Raw genomic sequence first — 19,371 nt, forward strand, 5'->3', positions numbered from 1 at the left:
ACACAACATAGGAATTGTGCATCTAACACCCAAAGATTATTTTTCTTTAAATTAAAAATAACCCCAGTGGGGAGTGATGGGGTGGTAGCTATTATGGTGCTGGGTTAGTTTTGTATCTCTATTCTAGTGCAGGTTACACAAATCTACTCATGTGATGAATTTGCATAAAGCCATACACACATGTGCACACACAAATAAATAAACATAAATATGGTGAAATTTGAATAAGCTTCACAGATTAGGTCTATTTCCTGGTTTACAAGATAGTCCATTGAGAAAACTACTGGGTCAATGGTACCTGGGACCTCTCTGTACATTTCTTTTGCTACATTCTGTAAATCTATAATTATTTCAAAATTAAAAATTAAAAAAAATAATCTGAGTGCCTTTATTGTTTTTAGAAAGGACCTGTAGATGACACTGGCTGGGTCATTAAAAATGTCTTGTCCCTGCCTATTGTCAACAAGAAAGAAGACATTGTGGGAGTAGCTACATTTTACAACAGGAAAGATGGAAAACCTTTTGATGAATATGATGAACACATTACTGAGGCAAGTGCAATTATAAAATAATTGAGGTAAATGAAATTCATGAAATAATAGAGGATGCATAATTATTTGTTATTTTGGAATGATATTTTTGAAGGGCAATTAAACATGAGTCACACAAGGTTGTAGCCAATATGTCATTGTGTCATTTCTCTTTCCTGATTTCTGTAAACTGCAACATTTTTTTTTACTAAAGAATGATCTTTGGCTTAATCAAAATTCTTTACAATACTAGGAAACTGGGAAAGAAGGTTTCTGTATCCTTTCTCCCCACCCCGACTTCTATTCCCTCTTATTCTTGTTCTCATCCCCAGCCCTCTCTCTGATTTTCAGGTCATTCTTATTCTACTGGATTTTTGTAATTTCTCTCCTCTAGTAAAGTATTCAGGATGCACAGTGCACTTTGGAAATCAGGGCTTAGTCAACTTTATTGTCTGGGGCATTGTTAATATGTTTTGTTCTTAGATTAAAAGGGAGATTGATAGGGAAGCATGTGGTTTGCTGCCTTCAAATCAATTTTCCTTTCATTTTAGAGAATTGAATCATATTTTATATATTTCAGACTCTCACACAATTTCTTGGATGGTCTCTTTTAAATACTGATACATATGAGAAAATGAATAAGCTAGAAAACAGAAAGGAGATAGCTCAGGAAATGCTCATGAACCAGACCAAAGCCACTCCTGATGAAATCGAGTCTATTTTGGTAAGTGGGGAATTCGGTCCTATGGATATTAGGTGGTATCTAACCAGAGCTTCTGGAATTCACCTAATTACCCAGAGGTCTGACTAATGAGAATAGGTTTAGTCCTGAGCTAAGGAGGGGAGGTAAAGAAGGAGGGACTAAGGGGGGACCTGGTGGCCCAGTGTACGTGGACCCTGACTGGACTTTCAGGCTGCTTGGTTGGAATAGCACTTTGTTAAAAATAGTGTCTGGGCCTGTAGGAGCTCAAGTAGTGATACCTGGATTCAAGTGTGTTAGCAGGAAAAAAAAATATTCCAGGAAGAGAAATATACCAGTCAGCTATTGCCATGTAATGCAGCATAACAACCATAACATCTCAGTGCTTTCCAACAATAAACATCTAATTCTCACTCAGCATTTGTGGGTTGACCAGGCTTCAATTGATCTTAGTTGGGCTTGGCTCCAAGCTGTGCATTTGGTTTGTTCTATGTATTACCCTCATTTTTCTTGATCAGGTGCTCCATAATAGGTGTTCTTCTCATGAACATGACACAGAGCAACAGAGCAAGCCCACTGTGCAAGCACATTTCAAGTCTTTACTCATAACATTCACTTAAATTCTCACTGGCCAAACATGACCAAGATCAACATCATGGATGGTCGGAGAGAAAGTAGATATTTGCTAGGAGTGTTCTAATTACCACCAAATGAAGAAATATATCACACTATTTTTATTCCTCTGTTCCTTTTATTTATCCAGCTTTTAGAGTGTGTGTATAGGTATAGTTTTGATGGGTTGTTTTTAGTTGTGTGTCTTTTTGTTGTTTGATTGGTTGGTTTTGCTGGATAATTTGAGAGTTCAGAGAGTTTGACTTGAGAATTTGAGATGTTGAAGATGAGAAGGTCTGGGGAGAATAAAGGGAAATTGCTATAAACTAAAAAAGGAATAAACAAACAAAATAACAAAAAATGTAAGCCACTTATTTTTCTTTCTTACCTACATACAAAAAAAAACCTCTCTCTCTCTCTCTTTCCTCACTCAGACAGCTTATGTTACCTTTTGGGGGAATAGAGAAATCAATTAGATTATTTCTTGGAGAAAATTCTTCATAATCAGATGCATTAGATTTTTTTTTTTGTATCCAGAATGTATCTTTGTCATGAAACTCATTACAGCATATTTAAAATATATTTTAACTGATTTTGAGAGCAGAGGAATCAAATAGAAATATCCTTTATAGGAATTTCACATCTCAATTGCTTCTACATTTTAGAAATTTAAAGAGAAGTTAAGTATAGATGTAATTGAAGACTGTGAAGAAAAACAACTTGTCAAAATTTTGGTAAGTGTTTTACTTCTATCTTTAATGCCTTTTTAATAAAATATATTAGGACATGCTTTCTCATTTTTCAAATAAATGTTGAGTTTTTTCTTCCCTGACAACTTTCAAAGCTAAAAAGAAATGATATTTCTTCTAAAGAGTCATCTTCTAGCTACCTGATTTCCTTTCCTTTGTCCTCTACAGTCCGATCCACACAGATAATTTAGAATCACAGCTAAACTAGACTATGGCATAAGGAACTTGAGGCACATATTCTAGAGATGTCCTGGTCTGATTTATTTTAATAGTTTTGGATCTCACCATGGCCACCCCAGAAGACATGATGGGATCACAGAACATATGAACCTTCTAAGAACAATATATCAGGCACAATTATTATCGCCATCGCTAGCTTCTCTTTTGGAGCCTGGAGGAACTCAGTTCTTTTTTCTTTTTCTTTTTTTTGTAGATAAACATTGATTTAATTTTTATATATATATTTTATTGATTTTTTTACAGAGAGGAAGGGAGAGGGATAGAGAGTTAGAAACATCGATGAGAGAGAAACATCGACCAGCCGCCTCCTGCACATCTCCTACTGGGGATGTGCCCGCAACCCAGGTACATGCCCTTGACTGGAATGGAACCCGGGACCTTTCAGTCCACAGGCCAACGCTCTATCCACTGAGCCAAACCAGTCAGGGCTCAGTTCTTTTTTCATTGTCATTAGACCATCTCTATTATTTCTGGTTGAAATTAATTCCTTTTCCAATTAATTCATCCTGTATTTTGTTGCATCCTATTAAACATACCTAAACTCGTTTTCCACAATTTACAGTTAGATTCATCCAATAATTTTTTAATTCCAGAGTTAATCTTTTTCAGTTCTAGAATGCACATTTAATTTTTTTAAAGATTCCAACTCTTCGTTAAAACTTTTCATCATTTTATCTACTTTGTGTATCTTTCCCTCTATTCTCTTGAATTTATTGACCACATTTATTTTAAAATTTCCATCTCAATACCTGAATCACCTATAGGTCTGATTCTACTGTCTAGTTTTGCTCTTGGGTTTCAGTCATTTGATTATTTTAAAATATGCTTCATAGTTCTCTTTCATTGAAAACTGGACATTGTGAATGAAAACTTGTAGGGCCTCTGGGTGGCATTATCTTTCTGCAGCACTAGATTTTCTTCTGACACGTAAATAAAGTTGATTTTAGATTTTGTTATAGATGATTTATTTCAGTTTTGCCCTTACTATGAGGGTAGAGGCCTTATTTCTAGAGTGAGGCCCTTCTGGGATCCCAACTGAAAGCCAAGCCCCCTAGGCCTGGAACTTTAAAAATTTGAATGAAATTGAAATAGTATCATATCTATTTCCTAACTAACTACCTCACCCTGTTTTCCTCTGTCCTTTTGGAATTCATGATGTAAGTGTTCTGCTTCCTAAACTGAGACATACTGACAACCTCACCTTCACCCTTGCCATCTTTTATAAGGTGTGTCTTCCTGTCCTCTGCCACCACAGAGCCAGTGGCCTTTGACCTCTGTTTGAGGGCTCCATTCCCACCCTGCATAATTTTGTGTCACCTGAGGATCCCACTCTTCTTGGTTTGACTTCTAAACACTTTCTTCTCACACTTGGCCCAGAAGATAATCCTTCCTTCTCCTTGCTTGCCTTCAACAACATGCATCTTCTTGTAAAATAAAATTCTGATGGACATCATGACACTTTAGAAATTCTCTAGTTGTCTATTTAGAGGAAGGAGGACCTTATGTTGGAGAAGCAATAAAATGGATAAAGAACCAGTAGCTTTATCAACACACACCCTATTTTAATGGAAATCTGCTCTAAGTTTGGTCCAAATCATTGCTGTGTAAAACTTAGGAACTCAAGAAACAAACAAGTATTTCAGAGGAATTCTTCAAAATTATCTTGGCATAATTTCTTAGCTACATAATTATTCATGTGTGTGTCCTCACCACGATTCTTTCTCCAGGTGTGCACTTTAATTCTAGGTTCAGGGAAGGCCAGGTCTATTTTATAGGTGTAGCAGCAGGTGCATGTCACTGTGCTGGGGAGGACTGAGGCAGCTGTGCACTGACTCAGACAAAGGAAGTGAGGGAAGTCCTCCTCCCACCTTTGTCTTGCTTCCAGAACATTTCAGATAACCCATAGATACACCATCTGGAGAGAAGACCCCAGAGAAATACCTCACCCATTCATCTTTTATTTAAATTTTTTCCCCATTCATTCAGTAATCATTGAGATGCACTGTAGTACAAAGAACTCTGTAAGGTCCTGAGAGCAGAAGATAGTGTGGTCTGGTTCTTATCTGGTTCAAGAAGCCTCCTGCTTAATAGGGAGACCAAAATATAAGCAATGACACCGACATTGCCCTGTGTGGACAAGTTCACAGAGTGGAAGTACAAAGGGCCCTCAGAAGCCAAGGGCCTGCTTCTACTCACAGAAGGTGGTAGAATAGGAGACGACAGCCATGGCCCTGAGGTGTGAAGAGAAAGCAGTTGTGGGCTAGGCAGCGATTGATGATGGGGGCTTGGCGATGGCTGGAGATGAGAAGAGGAAGCAGGGCATACAGACCAGGGCCTGGAGACACAGGATAGCTTGCTATCTGAGGGAAACCAAAGAGAGCTGCTGTGGCCAGCACCCCAGTGAGCAGAGGGGAGGAGCAGCCCAGGAGGCCTGGCAGGACGCACCTCAACTGTGTGATTCCTGCAAACAGCAGAACATCAGCCTTGGGCGCCAGGCTTCCTACTTCTCAGACCAATCAAAAGCCTTTATTTTCATCAACCTCTCTGTATCACAGACTTACAAATGGTTGTTCTTCAAAACCTGTGATTTCTGCATTAAAGTGTTATTTTACTGGTTCTTCTTTAACTGCGCCTGGGAATCATAATTCTGAGAACTTACTTTGTTTCTTGCTAAAATACACATTTACATTTAAGAATCACTGACCCTGAAATGCATGAAAAAAGAATTTCACATTTTATCTTACGTAACACTCTGGGAACTGTACGGGAGCAACGACCTCCAGCAAGGAGGCTAAGCGGCACAGGGCGCCCCTACCGCTGCCCATAACTCTCTCCCATAACTCTTCTCTTGCTCTGATTTGTTTTAAATCCTCACTGGAGGATATATTTTTATTGATTTTTAGAGGAAAAGGAAGGGAGAGAGAGAGAGAGAGAGAGAGAGAGAGAGAGAGAGAGAGAGAGAGAGAAACAGTGATGTGAGAAACATTGATCGGTTGCCTTCTGTATGTGCCCCAACCAGGTTTCCAACCCGCAACCTAGATATGTGCCCTGACTGGGAATCGAACCCGAAACCTTTTGTTGTATGGGATGACACTCCAACCAACCAGACTCATCTGGCTGGGGCTCTCTTACTCTGATTTTTATAAGCTGTGCTAATGTTCTGCTCATGAGAACATGTTTCAGGGGCAATGACAACATTTTTATTCATTGCTTTCTCCATAATGCTAGAAAACAGAAACCAACAAATGTTCGTTGAATGAATAATAGATGAATACATGAAAAAGAAGAGCCTCTTTGGGCAAGGAATCTGGGAGCATTTGGAGAGAGAAAGAAAGTGATGAGAATGAGTAACAAAGGGTATCAGAGGGCCCTATGAGAAATGGAGAAAGGAATTTTGTAAAGTATTACTATGAGTTGTGAATTGAATCCCCTCAAATTTTCTTGGACTCATGCAAATAGAATTGCTTTTTAATCAAAATTACTTTTTAATTAAAACAACAAAGACAAAAAGATTATTAGTATCCTTCCTATTTTACAAATGAGAACATTGAGGCCTGATCCATTTGGGAGACATGCTAAGCCAAACCCAGAACTGAACATTAGTCTCCTGGCCCAAGCCATTGCTTTGCAGGAAAAAGTCTCTGCCTAAAGTGATGGTCTGAGAGTGGCATTGGTGAGGAGGGAGCCCCAGGGAGAAGAGAGAAGGGCAAGGGTGTGAGGGACGAGCCCAGCTCAGGGGCTAGAGGGCCAAAAACCGTATTTTTACCTAAAATATCTGTGTACCATTATTGAGAGAAGGGACCTCAACACAGTAGTAAGCTCAGTGAACTCAGTAGATGCCCACTGAACTGAATTGCTCCCCTGCATCTATCTGGTAGACCCTAATAGCCTTTTCTAACTCCTGCCTCCTGGCGCTTCCTCTCCTACCAAATCAGCTGGATACCCTTCCAGAATATCTCCTCCTTTAATTCCCCCCTCCTCCTGCCCTTGGGCAATCAATTTCTCCCACAGTCCCAGGCACCTGAAGCTAAGCTCTGTGCGTTTTCTAAGCTCTCACCTTTCCCTGGTCTGCATTCTATAACCATTTCAATAAGTTAAGTTCTTTAAGGGTAAGGCCCTTTTTTAAATTTCCCAAGCCAAGTCAATACTCTTGTGCTTCATTCATAGTCCTACGAATAAGATATCTGCAAGTGTACCAATATACTACAGGGCCCTCATTCATTCACTCAATAAACATCTACCAAACCCCTCCATGGGACAGGCCCTGCATGTCTGAGACACCACACGAACAGAAGGGACACGATCCCACTCTGGTGCAGCTCACAGTCGGATGGGAAAGTGTCACTGAGCATGTAAAGAAAATGTGATAGAACTGAATTAAACAATCACTTACTGTTTCCTGAATATTTCTTGAAAAGGAAAAAAGAGAAGCTGAGTATCGAAGATGGGTGAAGCTGCAGCAACCCAGCATTTCATTTTGCATCATAGAAAGAAAATAGCCACTGGAATAATGATTGGAAGTGTATCTCCGCCCCCCACCCCCCCCCCACCCCCTTAGAAAGTTTCTTGATATAGCTGAGTCTCAGTTTCACCATCTGTAAAGTGGGTGAAATTGTGCAGGTTTGTTGTGAGGATAACACATGCAAACTGCATCACCCAGCGCCAGGCACGTAAAGGCTCAGCAAATTGTGCATGGTGTCTTTTTATTGTAATTTGTTTCACACCCAATGTTGGATGTGTGAATGCAATCTGACACAATTTGTCCTTATTTCAACAGGAAGAGGACTTGCCAGACCCGAAGGCAGTAGGCCTGTGTGAATTCCACTTCAGTGACTTTCCCATTACAGAGCATGGGCTGATTAAGTGTGGACTACGACTATTTTTTGAAATAAATGTGGTGGAGAAATTCAAAGTACCCGTAGAGGTAGATGGTCTTTAATGTAAAATACTGGGCGATTCTGTTGCTGAACTTCACTAATGGTTTAAAAGATTAACTTCAGTTTGAATTTTAAATTATTATTAACTTTGTAAATATATCAGCTTAACCTCTGTAAACAAGACCAATCGATAAGATTGTCACAGACCTTCCAACCTTTCGCATTCTGTTCCAAAGTCTGAATGGTGTTATCTTCTGTGGGTGACAGGTTCTTACCAGATGGATGTACACCGTGAGAAAAGGGTACCGTTCCGTCACTTACCACAACTGGCGGCACGGATTCAATGTGGGGCAGACCATGTTCACTTTGCTGATGGTAGGTCCAGAGCGCTGTCAATCATAAACCTGCACATTTCCCTGTTGAGCATGGCGAGCGAGAACCGGAGACAGTCCATCAGTCTAGATCAGTAATTCTGGAATTCATAGGCACAATCCCATAAGCCCCAAACTCCCCTGTAGATGATGCCAGACAATATGGGGATGCCTGGGCACCTGGCTGGATTGTCACTCTTAAGAGAAACCTTAAACTTATTGAGGACAATCACGTACCTCCTCGAAGGAAATTTCAGTTAACTGCTGGCTGGTTGGGTTTTTTTGTTTTATTTTTTTAAATTTATTGTCTAAAATTTTACATATGTCTTATTTTTCCCTGCTTGACACCCTCCCACCCCCCGCCAGCCATTCCTACCCCGGGCAAGCCCCCACTGCCCCAGTGTCTGTGTCCATTGGTTATGCTAATATGCATGCATACAAGTCCTTTGGTTGTGGTTGTTTTTTAAGTTTTGTTTTAATTACAGTTAACATACAGTATTATATTCGTTTTAGGTGCACACATTACACCTGAAACGAATATAGACATGTACGTGCCTCACAGAGTGATTGCAATATTGACTACATTCCCTATGCTGTACCTTACATCCCCGTGACTGGTTTGTATCTGGCAATTTGTACGTCTTCATCCCTTTATTTTTTCCACCCATCCCTCCAACCCCTTCCCATCCTTCTGGGTTTTGTAATTGCCCAGAATTAGCTACAATACTCAGTAAGAAATAAAAACAACTTGCTCTAAAAGTACAGCATATCTCCTTCATTGCAGGCAGGCCTCACAGCACATGTATAGAGGTGTATTAATCCAAGTAAATATATATATATGCATATATTCTTTTAGACAGGAAGGCTAAAGAAATACTATACAGACCTCGAAGCTTTTGCCATGCTCGCTGCTGCTTTCTGCCATGACATTGACCACAGAGGCACCAATAATCTGTATCAGATGAAGTGAGTGAACACATGTGCAGTGTCGACAGGTACTTGTGACGTTTGAGGTTGTCTGAGGGGAGAAGAAATGAAAATCACCTGATACCAGGTTTAGTTGTCATATCTTTAATCTCCTTTAATCTGGAGTCATTCCTCAACCTTGCGTGTCTTTCGGGATGTTGATGTTTCTGAAGAGTCTAGGCCAGTTGTTTTGCAGACTATGCCTCTATTTGGCTTTGTCTGATTGTTTCCAGGTTACTAGATTCAGGGGAAACGTTGTGGGTAGGAATTCTACATAGACATTGTGTACTTCTCAGTGCCTTGCACCAAGAGACCTATGATATTAATTTGTCGCATTATCTGTTTATGAATAATGTCTAGCTGATCTCTTTATGCAAAGGTACATTTTCTCCTTTGTATTAATAAATAATCTGAGGTGTTACTTTGAGACTGGGTGAATATTTAGTTCCTCTGTAACCTTTTTTGACTGATGTTTTTAAACCCAAAGGAATTAAAGATAATCACTCTTTCCCACTGGAATTGAGCTTTATTCATCTTTGTAAAATCTCCAGTGCTGACACAGAGTAGGCATTTGAATGTGAATTAAAATTCTAATCCCTGCCCAGCCAGTGTGGCTCAGTGTTTGAGCAGCGACCCATGAATCAAGGGGTCACCGATTTGATTACCAGTCAGGTCAAATGCCCTGGTTGGGGGCTCAATCCTCAGTAGGGGGCATGGAGGAGACAGCTGGTCAATGTTTCTCTCTCATTGATGTTTCCATCTCTCTATTCCTCTCTCTCCCTCTCTAAAAATTCAATGAAAAGATATTTTAAAAAATTCTGACCCCTAACTAGGATATTTGGTTACCAAACCTGTTCATGACCCCTCTCCTCCCTGAAGTTCTGTTCTTTCTGAAACAAAATGAAACTTCTCTACGAAGGCTGCCGCCCATATTACTGATGTCTTCCTTTCTTAAAATTATTTATTCCATATTTCCATCACAACATTTCCACATTATCAAGGTACACCTGTGACTTCAGACTCTCTCCATCTTTTCTTTTTCATCTTTTTATTTTTGAATTCACTTTCCCCCCCTCCAACAGGAAGAACTGAAGAAAGACAGGGTACCAAAGACTGAGGTCCCCACTTACATAAAGCATGATCCAAGTATTAGCAAATGGGAAATTTGAGTTTAAATTTATCTCATTGTCATGGAGAAGAAGTGCTACTTGATAGTGATTTTCATTTTAGTTCCTATACGTTCTTTTTCTTCCTCTTTCTTAAAAAATGTTTAAGCCCTAACCAGTTTGGCTCAGTGGATAGAGCAGTGATGGCGAACCTCTGACACCTCTGACATGCTAACTCATTTTTTTGGTTGATTTTTCTTTGTTAAATGGCATTTAAATATATAAAATAAATATCAAAAATATAACTTTGTTTTACTATGGTTGCAAATGTCAAAAATTTCTATATGTGACATGGCACCAGAGTTAAGTTAGGGTTTTTCAAAATGCTGACACACCGAGCTCAAAAGGTTTGCTATCACTGGGATAGAGCATCAGCCTGCGGACTCAAGGGTCCCAGGTTCGATTCCGGTCAAGGGCATGTACCTTGGTGGTGGGCACATCCCCAGTGGGGAGTGTGCTGGAGGCAGCTGATCGATGTTTCTCTCTCATTGATGTTTCTAACGCTCTATCCCTCTCCCTTCCTCTCTGTAAAACATCAATCAAAATATTAAAAAAAGTTTAAATTTCCAGTTGATGTACAATATTATAATAGCTTCAGGTGTAAAACAAAGTGATTAGACATTTATATTACTTGGGAAGTGGTCACCCTGAAAAGTCTAGTACCTATCTGAAACCATACATACTTATCACAAAACTAGTGGCCTGGTGCACTGATTCGTGCACATTGAAAGGAAATTAATTAGAAGAAATACTTTAATATCACTATTCACCCTTTCTCTATAATAGAGGTGTCAACCAAATTCACAATCAACAATGACAGATCAAAACACACGCGTGCAATTGGCGCCAGCAAGAGCTTTATATGTATCGCACATGTATAGGTTATTGACCATATTCTCAATGCTGTATTTATAAGAATACTCAATTCCTAATGAACACTTTCTCTATAAATGAGCTACAGGCTTTATCAGGTTTGCTACATGCTCTATAAGTCATATTCAACCACCATAAACTCTGGGGACAAAGATTTTAGATGCAGAAGAAGGACCAGACTTCTGAGTTTAAACAGTTCAATCATTTTATGCATTCAATAAATCAGGGTGGTGTTGTTTTTTTTAAGGAAATTGTTTTAAAGAGCATATTCTCATCTTCTAAATCTAAAACATCTTTTTCAATATGTAACTTTTGACCATTTCACGGGCATTAGGGGAGAGGGAGAGAGAGGAAATGAAAAAAATCCTCAGATAGTAAAGATTCTATATTGTATGGACATATGCATAATCTTTAAACAGCTGAAATCATGGCATATCCCTCTCCTTCTAGATCCACATCTCCATTGGCAAAGCTTCACGGATCTTCTATTTTGGAGAGGCACCATCTGGAGTACAGCAAGACTCTCCTGCAGGATGAGGTACATGAGCCTCTCTCCAGGGCAGCTCACAAGCTCTGGGTCAAAACACTAACCTACAGAAAATGCTTGGAAAGAGGTGGCCTTGAGGGGTGGAGGCTGACAGTGTTTACCTCATAAAAGTCAATGACAGAAATGGCTAAATTGCAACAGTTTTGAACAACCAAGTTGGAAGTAGCTGGGATAGAGGACAAAAGAGCCATGAAACCTCACAGAATCTCTGCGGGTCTGTTGAAAAAAGAAGAAAAGGCTTATAGTGGATGTGTAAATCAGGCACTGGCTTTCTGTTTCATTCCTGGGCACTCCCTTTCATTCAAGGACATGGTCTGTACTTTCAGAAAGTCAAGCTTTCGTAGCGGAGAGAGGCATGAAACTGGGATATAAGGCAGAATCGGACAACTGCCATCAGAGGGGCACTGAGAGTTCCAGAGGGAGATATCACACTCAGGAGTGGGCAGGGCACAGGGGAGGACAGATCGCATCAGGGACAGCTTTATGCAGGAAGTGTCTTTGAACTTGGTCTTGAATTCACTTTGATTTGCATGTATCACTACTACTAGCATTCCATGGGAGGTAGTCAATCTTCCCTTTATCAATTTTATTTAAGGGTACATAGGCTTGTGGAAAAGTAGTGGATATAGTCTAGTTATATCTCCTTTTTTAAAAATCAGTTGAGAAAGTTCCAAACCAAACAATTAAAAGGAGCCATTGATTAGCCGGAGGGGAACACTTGTGTCTTGGCAGAGGACGTGTCTAGAACTGCAGAGGCCCATTAGGATGCACCAGCCCTCTCCAGGGTGGAGCTTTTCTCAGTTTCCATCACAATCATTATTACAGGCTCAGGGGAAGGAAAGCACAGAAATATGTCCCAAGTTTCGAGATAACACTACAGTCTTTTAGGTAATGAAAAGCCAAGTGGAAACACTTACAAGGCAGAGTGACCAGGAAGAAAAGTGTATGTGTAGTGAAGTGCCTTGAGTGTTTTTAAGAGCCTATGACTTATACAGTGCCCAGACATGGGGACCCAGAGCAGCTGCGTCAGAATCATTGATTTCACAGGGCGGGGTGGGTGGGTAGGTTGTTAAGGACAGATTTTGGCCCTAGCTGGTTTGGCTCAGTGGATAGAGCATCAGCCTGCGGACCAAAGGGTTCCGGGTTTGACTCCGGGCAAAGGCATGTACCTTGGTTGCAAGCTCCTCCCCAGCCAGGGCCCTGGTCAGGGCACATGCAGGAAAAACCAATTGATGTGTTTCTCTCACATCGGTGTTTCCCTCTCTCTTCCACTCTCCCTAAAAAAATCAATGGAAAAATATCCTTGGGTGAGGATTAACAAAACAAAACACACAAAAAAACAGATCCTAGGCTGCTTTTCATACTTACTGACGGCTCTCAGGGGTGGGGGCCCAGAAACCTGCACTTTCACCAAGAACTGTAATAGTTCTCCCTGCAGTAGCATTTATGCCATAAAAATGATAATATCTATTCTGGGAGAATTCAAAGGAGAATTGGAAAGTAATTCAGAGAGATAAGACTAAATTGTTAATTATCCAATTTGTTATCAGTCTTTGTTTTACTGGTTGAGACTATCTTATATTTTTGAGTAAGAATTTTCTAATTCCTAGTGATTATGTGATACCAAAGGCAGATCGTGTCAAATATATTTTTAATTTTGTTATTTAATTGTATTTACTAAAGGAAAATATGTTTAAAAACTACAGCCAAATATCTAAATGCTTACCATTGGAAGGCTCCTCATATCTCATAAGTTTTTTCTTTTTGGGACTGGGGAGTTTATAATAAGGTTGTGGTTTTCCATATTAAATTTTTTAATGTTATTTATTCTGCAGCCTGAACTGGGTTTGATGGCTATATAAAGGTTTATTATTCATTCTAAAAAGGAATATTGCATCTCAGTAATCTTTACCATCTTGGCGAGGACCTGCCTACAATGCTATTCAATCTGCTAATTGCAGACTTTTAAGGCCTGTAAATAGAGTCGCTAGGCAATGCAATCACAGAGCTTTTTATAAGCACGCAAATTGAATGCTGGGGGAAAAAAGAAATTTTTAGCCATCCTACGTAGACAATGTGACTCTTTTATTTACTTATTTTTGTATAAAAATGTTTACTTTTAAAATCTTTAATTTTTAAAACAAGGAAGATCCTTAGAATTTATCTAGCAACTTCAGCATTTCATAGGCATGACTCAGACACTTTGTTTTGCATAGGTTTTGACCTAAAATGGCCTTATATCCCCATAGAGTGGGATTCACTGCTTTGAGAATTAGAACCACTTGTATCTTAACCAGACAGAAACCTACCCTTTAACCTGAGTGAATGGCTGGAAATACCTGTTAGTCAGATTTGTGAGAGTATACATTGTAATATTATAATGTACTATAAAAATGACAAAATAAATTGCTCAGCATAAATAACAGAACCCTTCTGTTACTCAAAAACACTTCGTTACAAAGTGCATAATAATTCTATTCATACCAACCCCATGCATACAAAGAAGGCATGAAGAAACTATCTTCTGTAGGTCACCAGTGAGCCTGAACAGGTGGGCACTCTCCTCCAGCGTGAAGACTAAAACCGCCTGTACTTTCTGTGGCTTCTCCTCTCCTGGGAGCCCTAATCAGAATGAATTAGAGCCACTTCCACCTATTTTGATGTGCTATGCAGAATTTATATTTTTATTGCCATTTTAATAGTAGAGGGAGAATAAAAATATACTCTTTCTTTAAGTAAGTGGGCCTTTGCTCCAATGAATGCATCTTTGCTTACTTAAAAAAAATTGCATGCATGAATATGTGTTTAATCCTCAATTTTTGTCCAAAATGATTTGGTGGAGCTTCCAAAAATACATATAACATTAGAGAGGGCTAATGGAAAAATAAGAAAAAGACAAAGTATGGTAAAGTCTCAAAATGTTCCCAAAATGTGTACAGTGAGGTATAAACATTTATTAGACATGGGCCACAAATTTGATCAAGAGCTTTCCAGCAACTAATACAAAACAGAAGCAGAATACTTCGTATGAATCTATGTCCACAGCTTAAAAAGAAACCACTTAGAAGCTTTTCTTTTAAAGGCCTTAGCTGTGAAAGGAATAAAAGAGAAAATATGAAAGAATGTAGAATTAAGAAATGGTTTTTCAATTAGTAGACTTGCATAGTTTTTTAGATAAAAGTGAAATGAATGAGGAAAAAAATGATGAGTGAAATTTAGGTATATTGTGCTATCTATTAAAAAAGCAGTACTGAAAAATTGAATGTACACTCATTTTCCTTAATCATATCAATTTTAAAAGTATGCCATGTTCATCGTTTTAAAAAATCCAATATTGATTTACTTTGTAATCTGAAAGACCTTTTGATAACCTGTCCGCTTTAAGACAGCTGTTTTATTATTTTGGATTGGAAAAAGGTATGACTTAAATGGGGTACAACAGGATTAGTCATATTTATTTTTATATTTCTCTTTATATGTAACTTTTCCTCTCATACAGATATACTTAGCAAATAGTAACAGGTATCCAGGTTTACAAATATAAACAATATACATTAAAATAATTGGTGCATAAAAATATTGATTTATTTGGTCGATGGCTATAGATTATGCGCCCTGTACAATCTGACACTTGGTAGAGACAGGAAGTTATAACCTAAGGGATTATTTAGATTCCTCAGCCTATTTTGCTTTCCTGCCCCTCCCCCATTTTGTTTTAATTTGGCTCTTCTTAAATTTTTGTTCATTTTATTTTTTAAGATTATATATATTACAAGGTGTACAACATGTTTCAATATACATATACATAGTGACATGATTACTACAACCAGCTAATTAACATATCCATATCCTCACATATTTACCTTTTTGTGAATGTGTTGAGAACTCCTGAGACCTATTCTCTTAGCAAATTTTCAGTATACAGTAAAATTAAAATGTCTTCATGTGCTTTTAATATTAATTAGTCTAAAAGTTTAAGGCATTTCTACACATGCCCTCACTTTTTCCCCCAGTACAGCAATCAAGGATGAATTTAAGTGTCACTAGAGCTACAAAGTATATGTCACATTACATTTGGAACATAAAAATGTGTATCAATGAACAAATAAAGACAGTAAGTGACTCAATGACATAACCATACCATTGGGTCACCACCAGTCCAAAGGCCACCATGGTGCCAAAATCAAGGGCAGGAAGTGAGATTAAAATTGTAAATGCTCCCTTTGCTCTTCCTTCTTCCTGGCCAATCCAGGCCAGGTTGAAAATGCCCTGTATCCAGATTTGGTTACAGGGGCTGCTGTGAACTGTGTCAAATAAGAAACTGATTTTGATCTAGACAGGTTTTCTTTTGTTTATTGTACTTCTTGGAGTGTTCAACGGCCATTTTTTCATTCTATCAATTTAAATAGACTATAGTTGCCACTGTGAACTCATTATTTTAACAAAAAATATCACAGCTTTCCTTTCTACTACTTACAACTGTTGTGTAAAATACTATTTTTGGTCTTAGAATTTGTTTTATAAAAAGATTATTTAAGCGAAGGCTTATATAACATATGATATAAAAAACGAGTTCTTGTTCATTTCTTGCTTTCTAGTATTTCAATCTCCTGGAATGACAGAGAGCCATAGTTGGTCTCGGGTTTGCAAGTCTCTTTTAACCTGAAGCTAGCCTCAAAACTTTACATAACAAGAATAATGGTATGGCCTTTGTAGCAATTTATGGTTGTAAAATGCATTCTCAGTTATCTCATTTGAGCTAACATTCCACAAATATTTATTGAGCATAGACTAAGTGCTAGGCAGTTAGGCAGGGCAGCTGTTATTATCCCCATTTGAGAAAGCAAATAGAGATGCTAAATGACGTGTCCGAGATTATACAACTACCAAGTGGTGAATATGGGAACCGAACCTGGGTTCCTTGTTGAGAGGCAGTGTAATGCCATGCTGCACTGGTTTAGATTCCAGCTCTGCTGTGTACTCACTGTTTAACCATGAGCAAGTTACTTAACCTCTCTGTACTGTGGTTTGTTTTAAGATTATTCATAAAGCATTTAGAATAGTGCCTGGTAAGCAGTAAGTATTATGTGAGTTGCTGCTATCATTATATGGTGTTTAGCCTAGTAAATTTGTTATAAAAAATGACTTAAGTGAAGGTTTATATAACATATACTAGAGGCCCAGTGCATGAAATGCATAGGTAGGGTCCCTAGGCCTAGCCGGTGATCAGGGCCGATCTATAGGGTGACTGGTGGGGCGATTGGGGCCCCCACTCACAACTGCTTTGGCCTGGCTCCACCTGCTCACCTGCTCCACCATCCAGCTGAGGTCCCACTCTTGGTGGGGCCCATTGGAGCCAGCAGTGCCTCCATTGCCGCCTGCTGCCAGTGCCTGCCATGTTCCACGCCACCCCCTGGTGGCCAGTGCATGTCTAACTCCCAGTCAGTTGAACTCCCGCCTGTGGGGACAATTTGCATATTAACCTTTTATTATATAGGACTAGTGGCCCGGTGCATGAAATGCGTGCACGGGGGTGTGTGTCCCTCAGCCCAGCCTGCACCCTCTCCAATCTGGGACCCGTTGGGGGATGTCTGACTGCCAGTTGAGGCCCAATCCCTATGTCTGATCAGGCCTAAACCGGCAGTCGGACATCCCTCTCACAATCCGGGACCGCTGGCTCTTAACCACTCACCTGCCTGCCTCCTTAATCACCCTTAACCACTCTGCCTGCCAGTCTGCTTGCCCCCAACTGTCCTCCCCTTCCAGGCCTGATCACCCCCAACTGCCCCCACCTACCGGCCTGATAGCTCCCAACTGTCCCCCCACCCCCCGCCAGCCAGTTGGGCCCCAACTGTGCCCCCCTGCTGGCCTGCTCACCCCCAACTGCCCCCTCTGCTGGCCTGATCACCCCCAACTGCCCTCCCCTCCTGGCCTGATTGCCCCTGACTGCCTCTGCCTCAGCCCCGCCACCATGGCTTTGTCCGGAAGGACGTCCAGAAGGTCTCCAGGAAGGTCTCCCAGTCCAATTACCATATTACCCTTTTATTTGTATAGATAATATAGAAAACTTGAGTTCTTTGTTCATTTCCTGCTTTCTAGTTTTTCAGTCTCTTGGAATAACAGAGAGCCATAGCTGGTCTTGGGTTTGCAAGTCTATTTTATGCTGCCTCTATCTCTACATAAGTTAATATACTATTTCCTCTTTTCTTTCCAACGGAACTTTTCCTGTATTTCATAACAGTCAATTTCATTTGGCAAAACCACTATACATCTCTCCTTTAGCCTGTATGCCTATAAAGGTCTATTTGGAATATCAGATCTTTTAAAAACCACTCCCAACTTTATACTCTAGTTTTCTAAAACACTAAGAAAGGAAGCCAATCCATATGTGAAGAGATCATTAGTGGGAAACTCTTTCAAGAAAGGTCTAGTTAAGTCTTTGTAAAATATTATTGCAAGGATACATTTTGAGAACAGCTTGGGAGAATTTCATTATTTTTCATACACACACATGAGTACTAGTGTAATTCACAGTTTCTGAAAATTTTCCTGTGATCACTCTGAAATTACATGGTAGGTAATTCAACATGGATATCTAACAGTTGGACATCTACCAGATATTCTTTTTATTTTTAATTAAATCTTTATTGTTCAGATTATTACATTTGTTCCTCTTCCCCCCCCCCCCATAACTCCCCTCCTTCCAGTTCCCACCCCACCCTCCGCCCTCACTCCCCATCCACTGTCCTCATCCATAGGTGCACGATTTTTGTCCAGTCTCTTCCCGCATCTCCCACACCCCTTTCCCCACCAAGAATAGTCAGTCCATTCCCTTTCTATGTCCCTGATTCTATTATAATCAACAGTTCATTCTGTTCATCAGATTATTTATTCACTTGATTCTTAGATTCACTTGTTGATAGATGCATATTTGTTGTTCATAATTTGTATCTTTACCTTTTTCTTCTTTTCCTCTTCTTAAAGGATACCTTTCAGCATTTCATATAATACTGGTTTGGTGGTGATGAACTCCTTTAGCTTTTCCTTATCTGTCAAGCTCTTTATCTGACCTTCAATTCTGAATGATAGCTTTGCTGGGTAAAGTAATCTTGGTTGTAGGTTCTTGGTATTCATCACTTTGAATATTTCTTGCCACTCCCTTCTGGCCTGCAAAGTTTCTGTTGAGAAATCAGCTGACAGTCGTATGGGTATTCCCTTGTAGGTAACTGAGTTTCTTTCTCTTGCTGCTTTTAAGATTCTCTCTTTGTCTTTTGCCCTTGGCATTTTAATTATGATGTGTCTTGGTGTGGTCCTCTTTGGATTCCTTTTGTTTGGGGTTCTCTGCGCTTCCTGGAGTTTAAGTCTATTTCTTTCACCAGGAAGGGGAAGTTTTCTGTCATGATTTCTTCAAATAGGTTTTCAATATCTTGCTCTCTCTCATCTTCTGGCACCCCTATAATTCTGATGTTGGCACGCTTGAAGCTGTCCCAGAGGCTCCTTACACTATCTTCGTATTTTCGGATTCTTTTTTCATTTTGCTTTTCTGGTTGGGTGTTTTTTGCTTCTTCGCATTTCATCAAATCTTTGACTTGATTCTTGCGCTCCTCTGGTCTGCTGTTGGGAGACTGTATAATATTCTTTATTTCAGTCCATGTATGCTTAATTTGTAGTTGGTTCTTTATCACAACATCGAGGGTCTCATTAGATTTCTTGTAGATCTCAATAAGTTTTCGGCGGCTT

The 19,371-nt window shown here is 39.6% G+C and overlaps 1 protein-coding gene across 1 annotated transcript in view; it reads left to right on the forward strand.

Moving 5' to 3' along the window:
• Positions 1-19,371, forward strand: part of PDE6C (phosphodiesterase 6C) — a gene marked incomplete at both ends in the record, with an annotated part of 40,023 nt that overhangs the window by 13,407 nt on the left and 7,245 nt on the right. Inside the window, 7 exons of the mRNA XM_081104339.1 lie at positions 402-551; positions 1,111-1,254; positions 2,508-2,576; positions 7,609-7,755; positions 7,976-8,083; positions 8,936-9,045; positions 11,535-11,622. Coding sequence (XP_080960465.1) covers positions 402-551; positions 1,111-1,254; positions 2,508-2,576; positions 7,609-7,755; positions 7,976-8,083; positions 8,936-9,045; positions 11,535-11,622 — 816 coding nt within the window. The remainder of the gene's footprint in view (positions 1-401; positions 552-1,110; positions 1,255-2,507; positions 2,577-7,608; positions 7,756-7,975; positions 8,084-8,935; positions 9,046-11,534; positions 11,623-19,371) is intronic.

The sequence above is a fragment of the Myotis nattereri genome, assembly GCF_964212035.1.
Source record: "Myotis nattereri genome assembly, chromosome: 13".
Taxonomy (NCBI): Eukaryota; Metazoa; Chordata; class Mammalia; order Chiroptera; family Vespertilionidae; genus Myotis; species Myotis nattereri.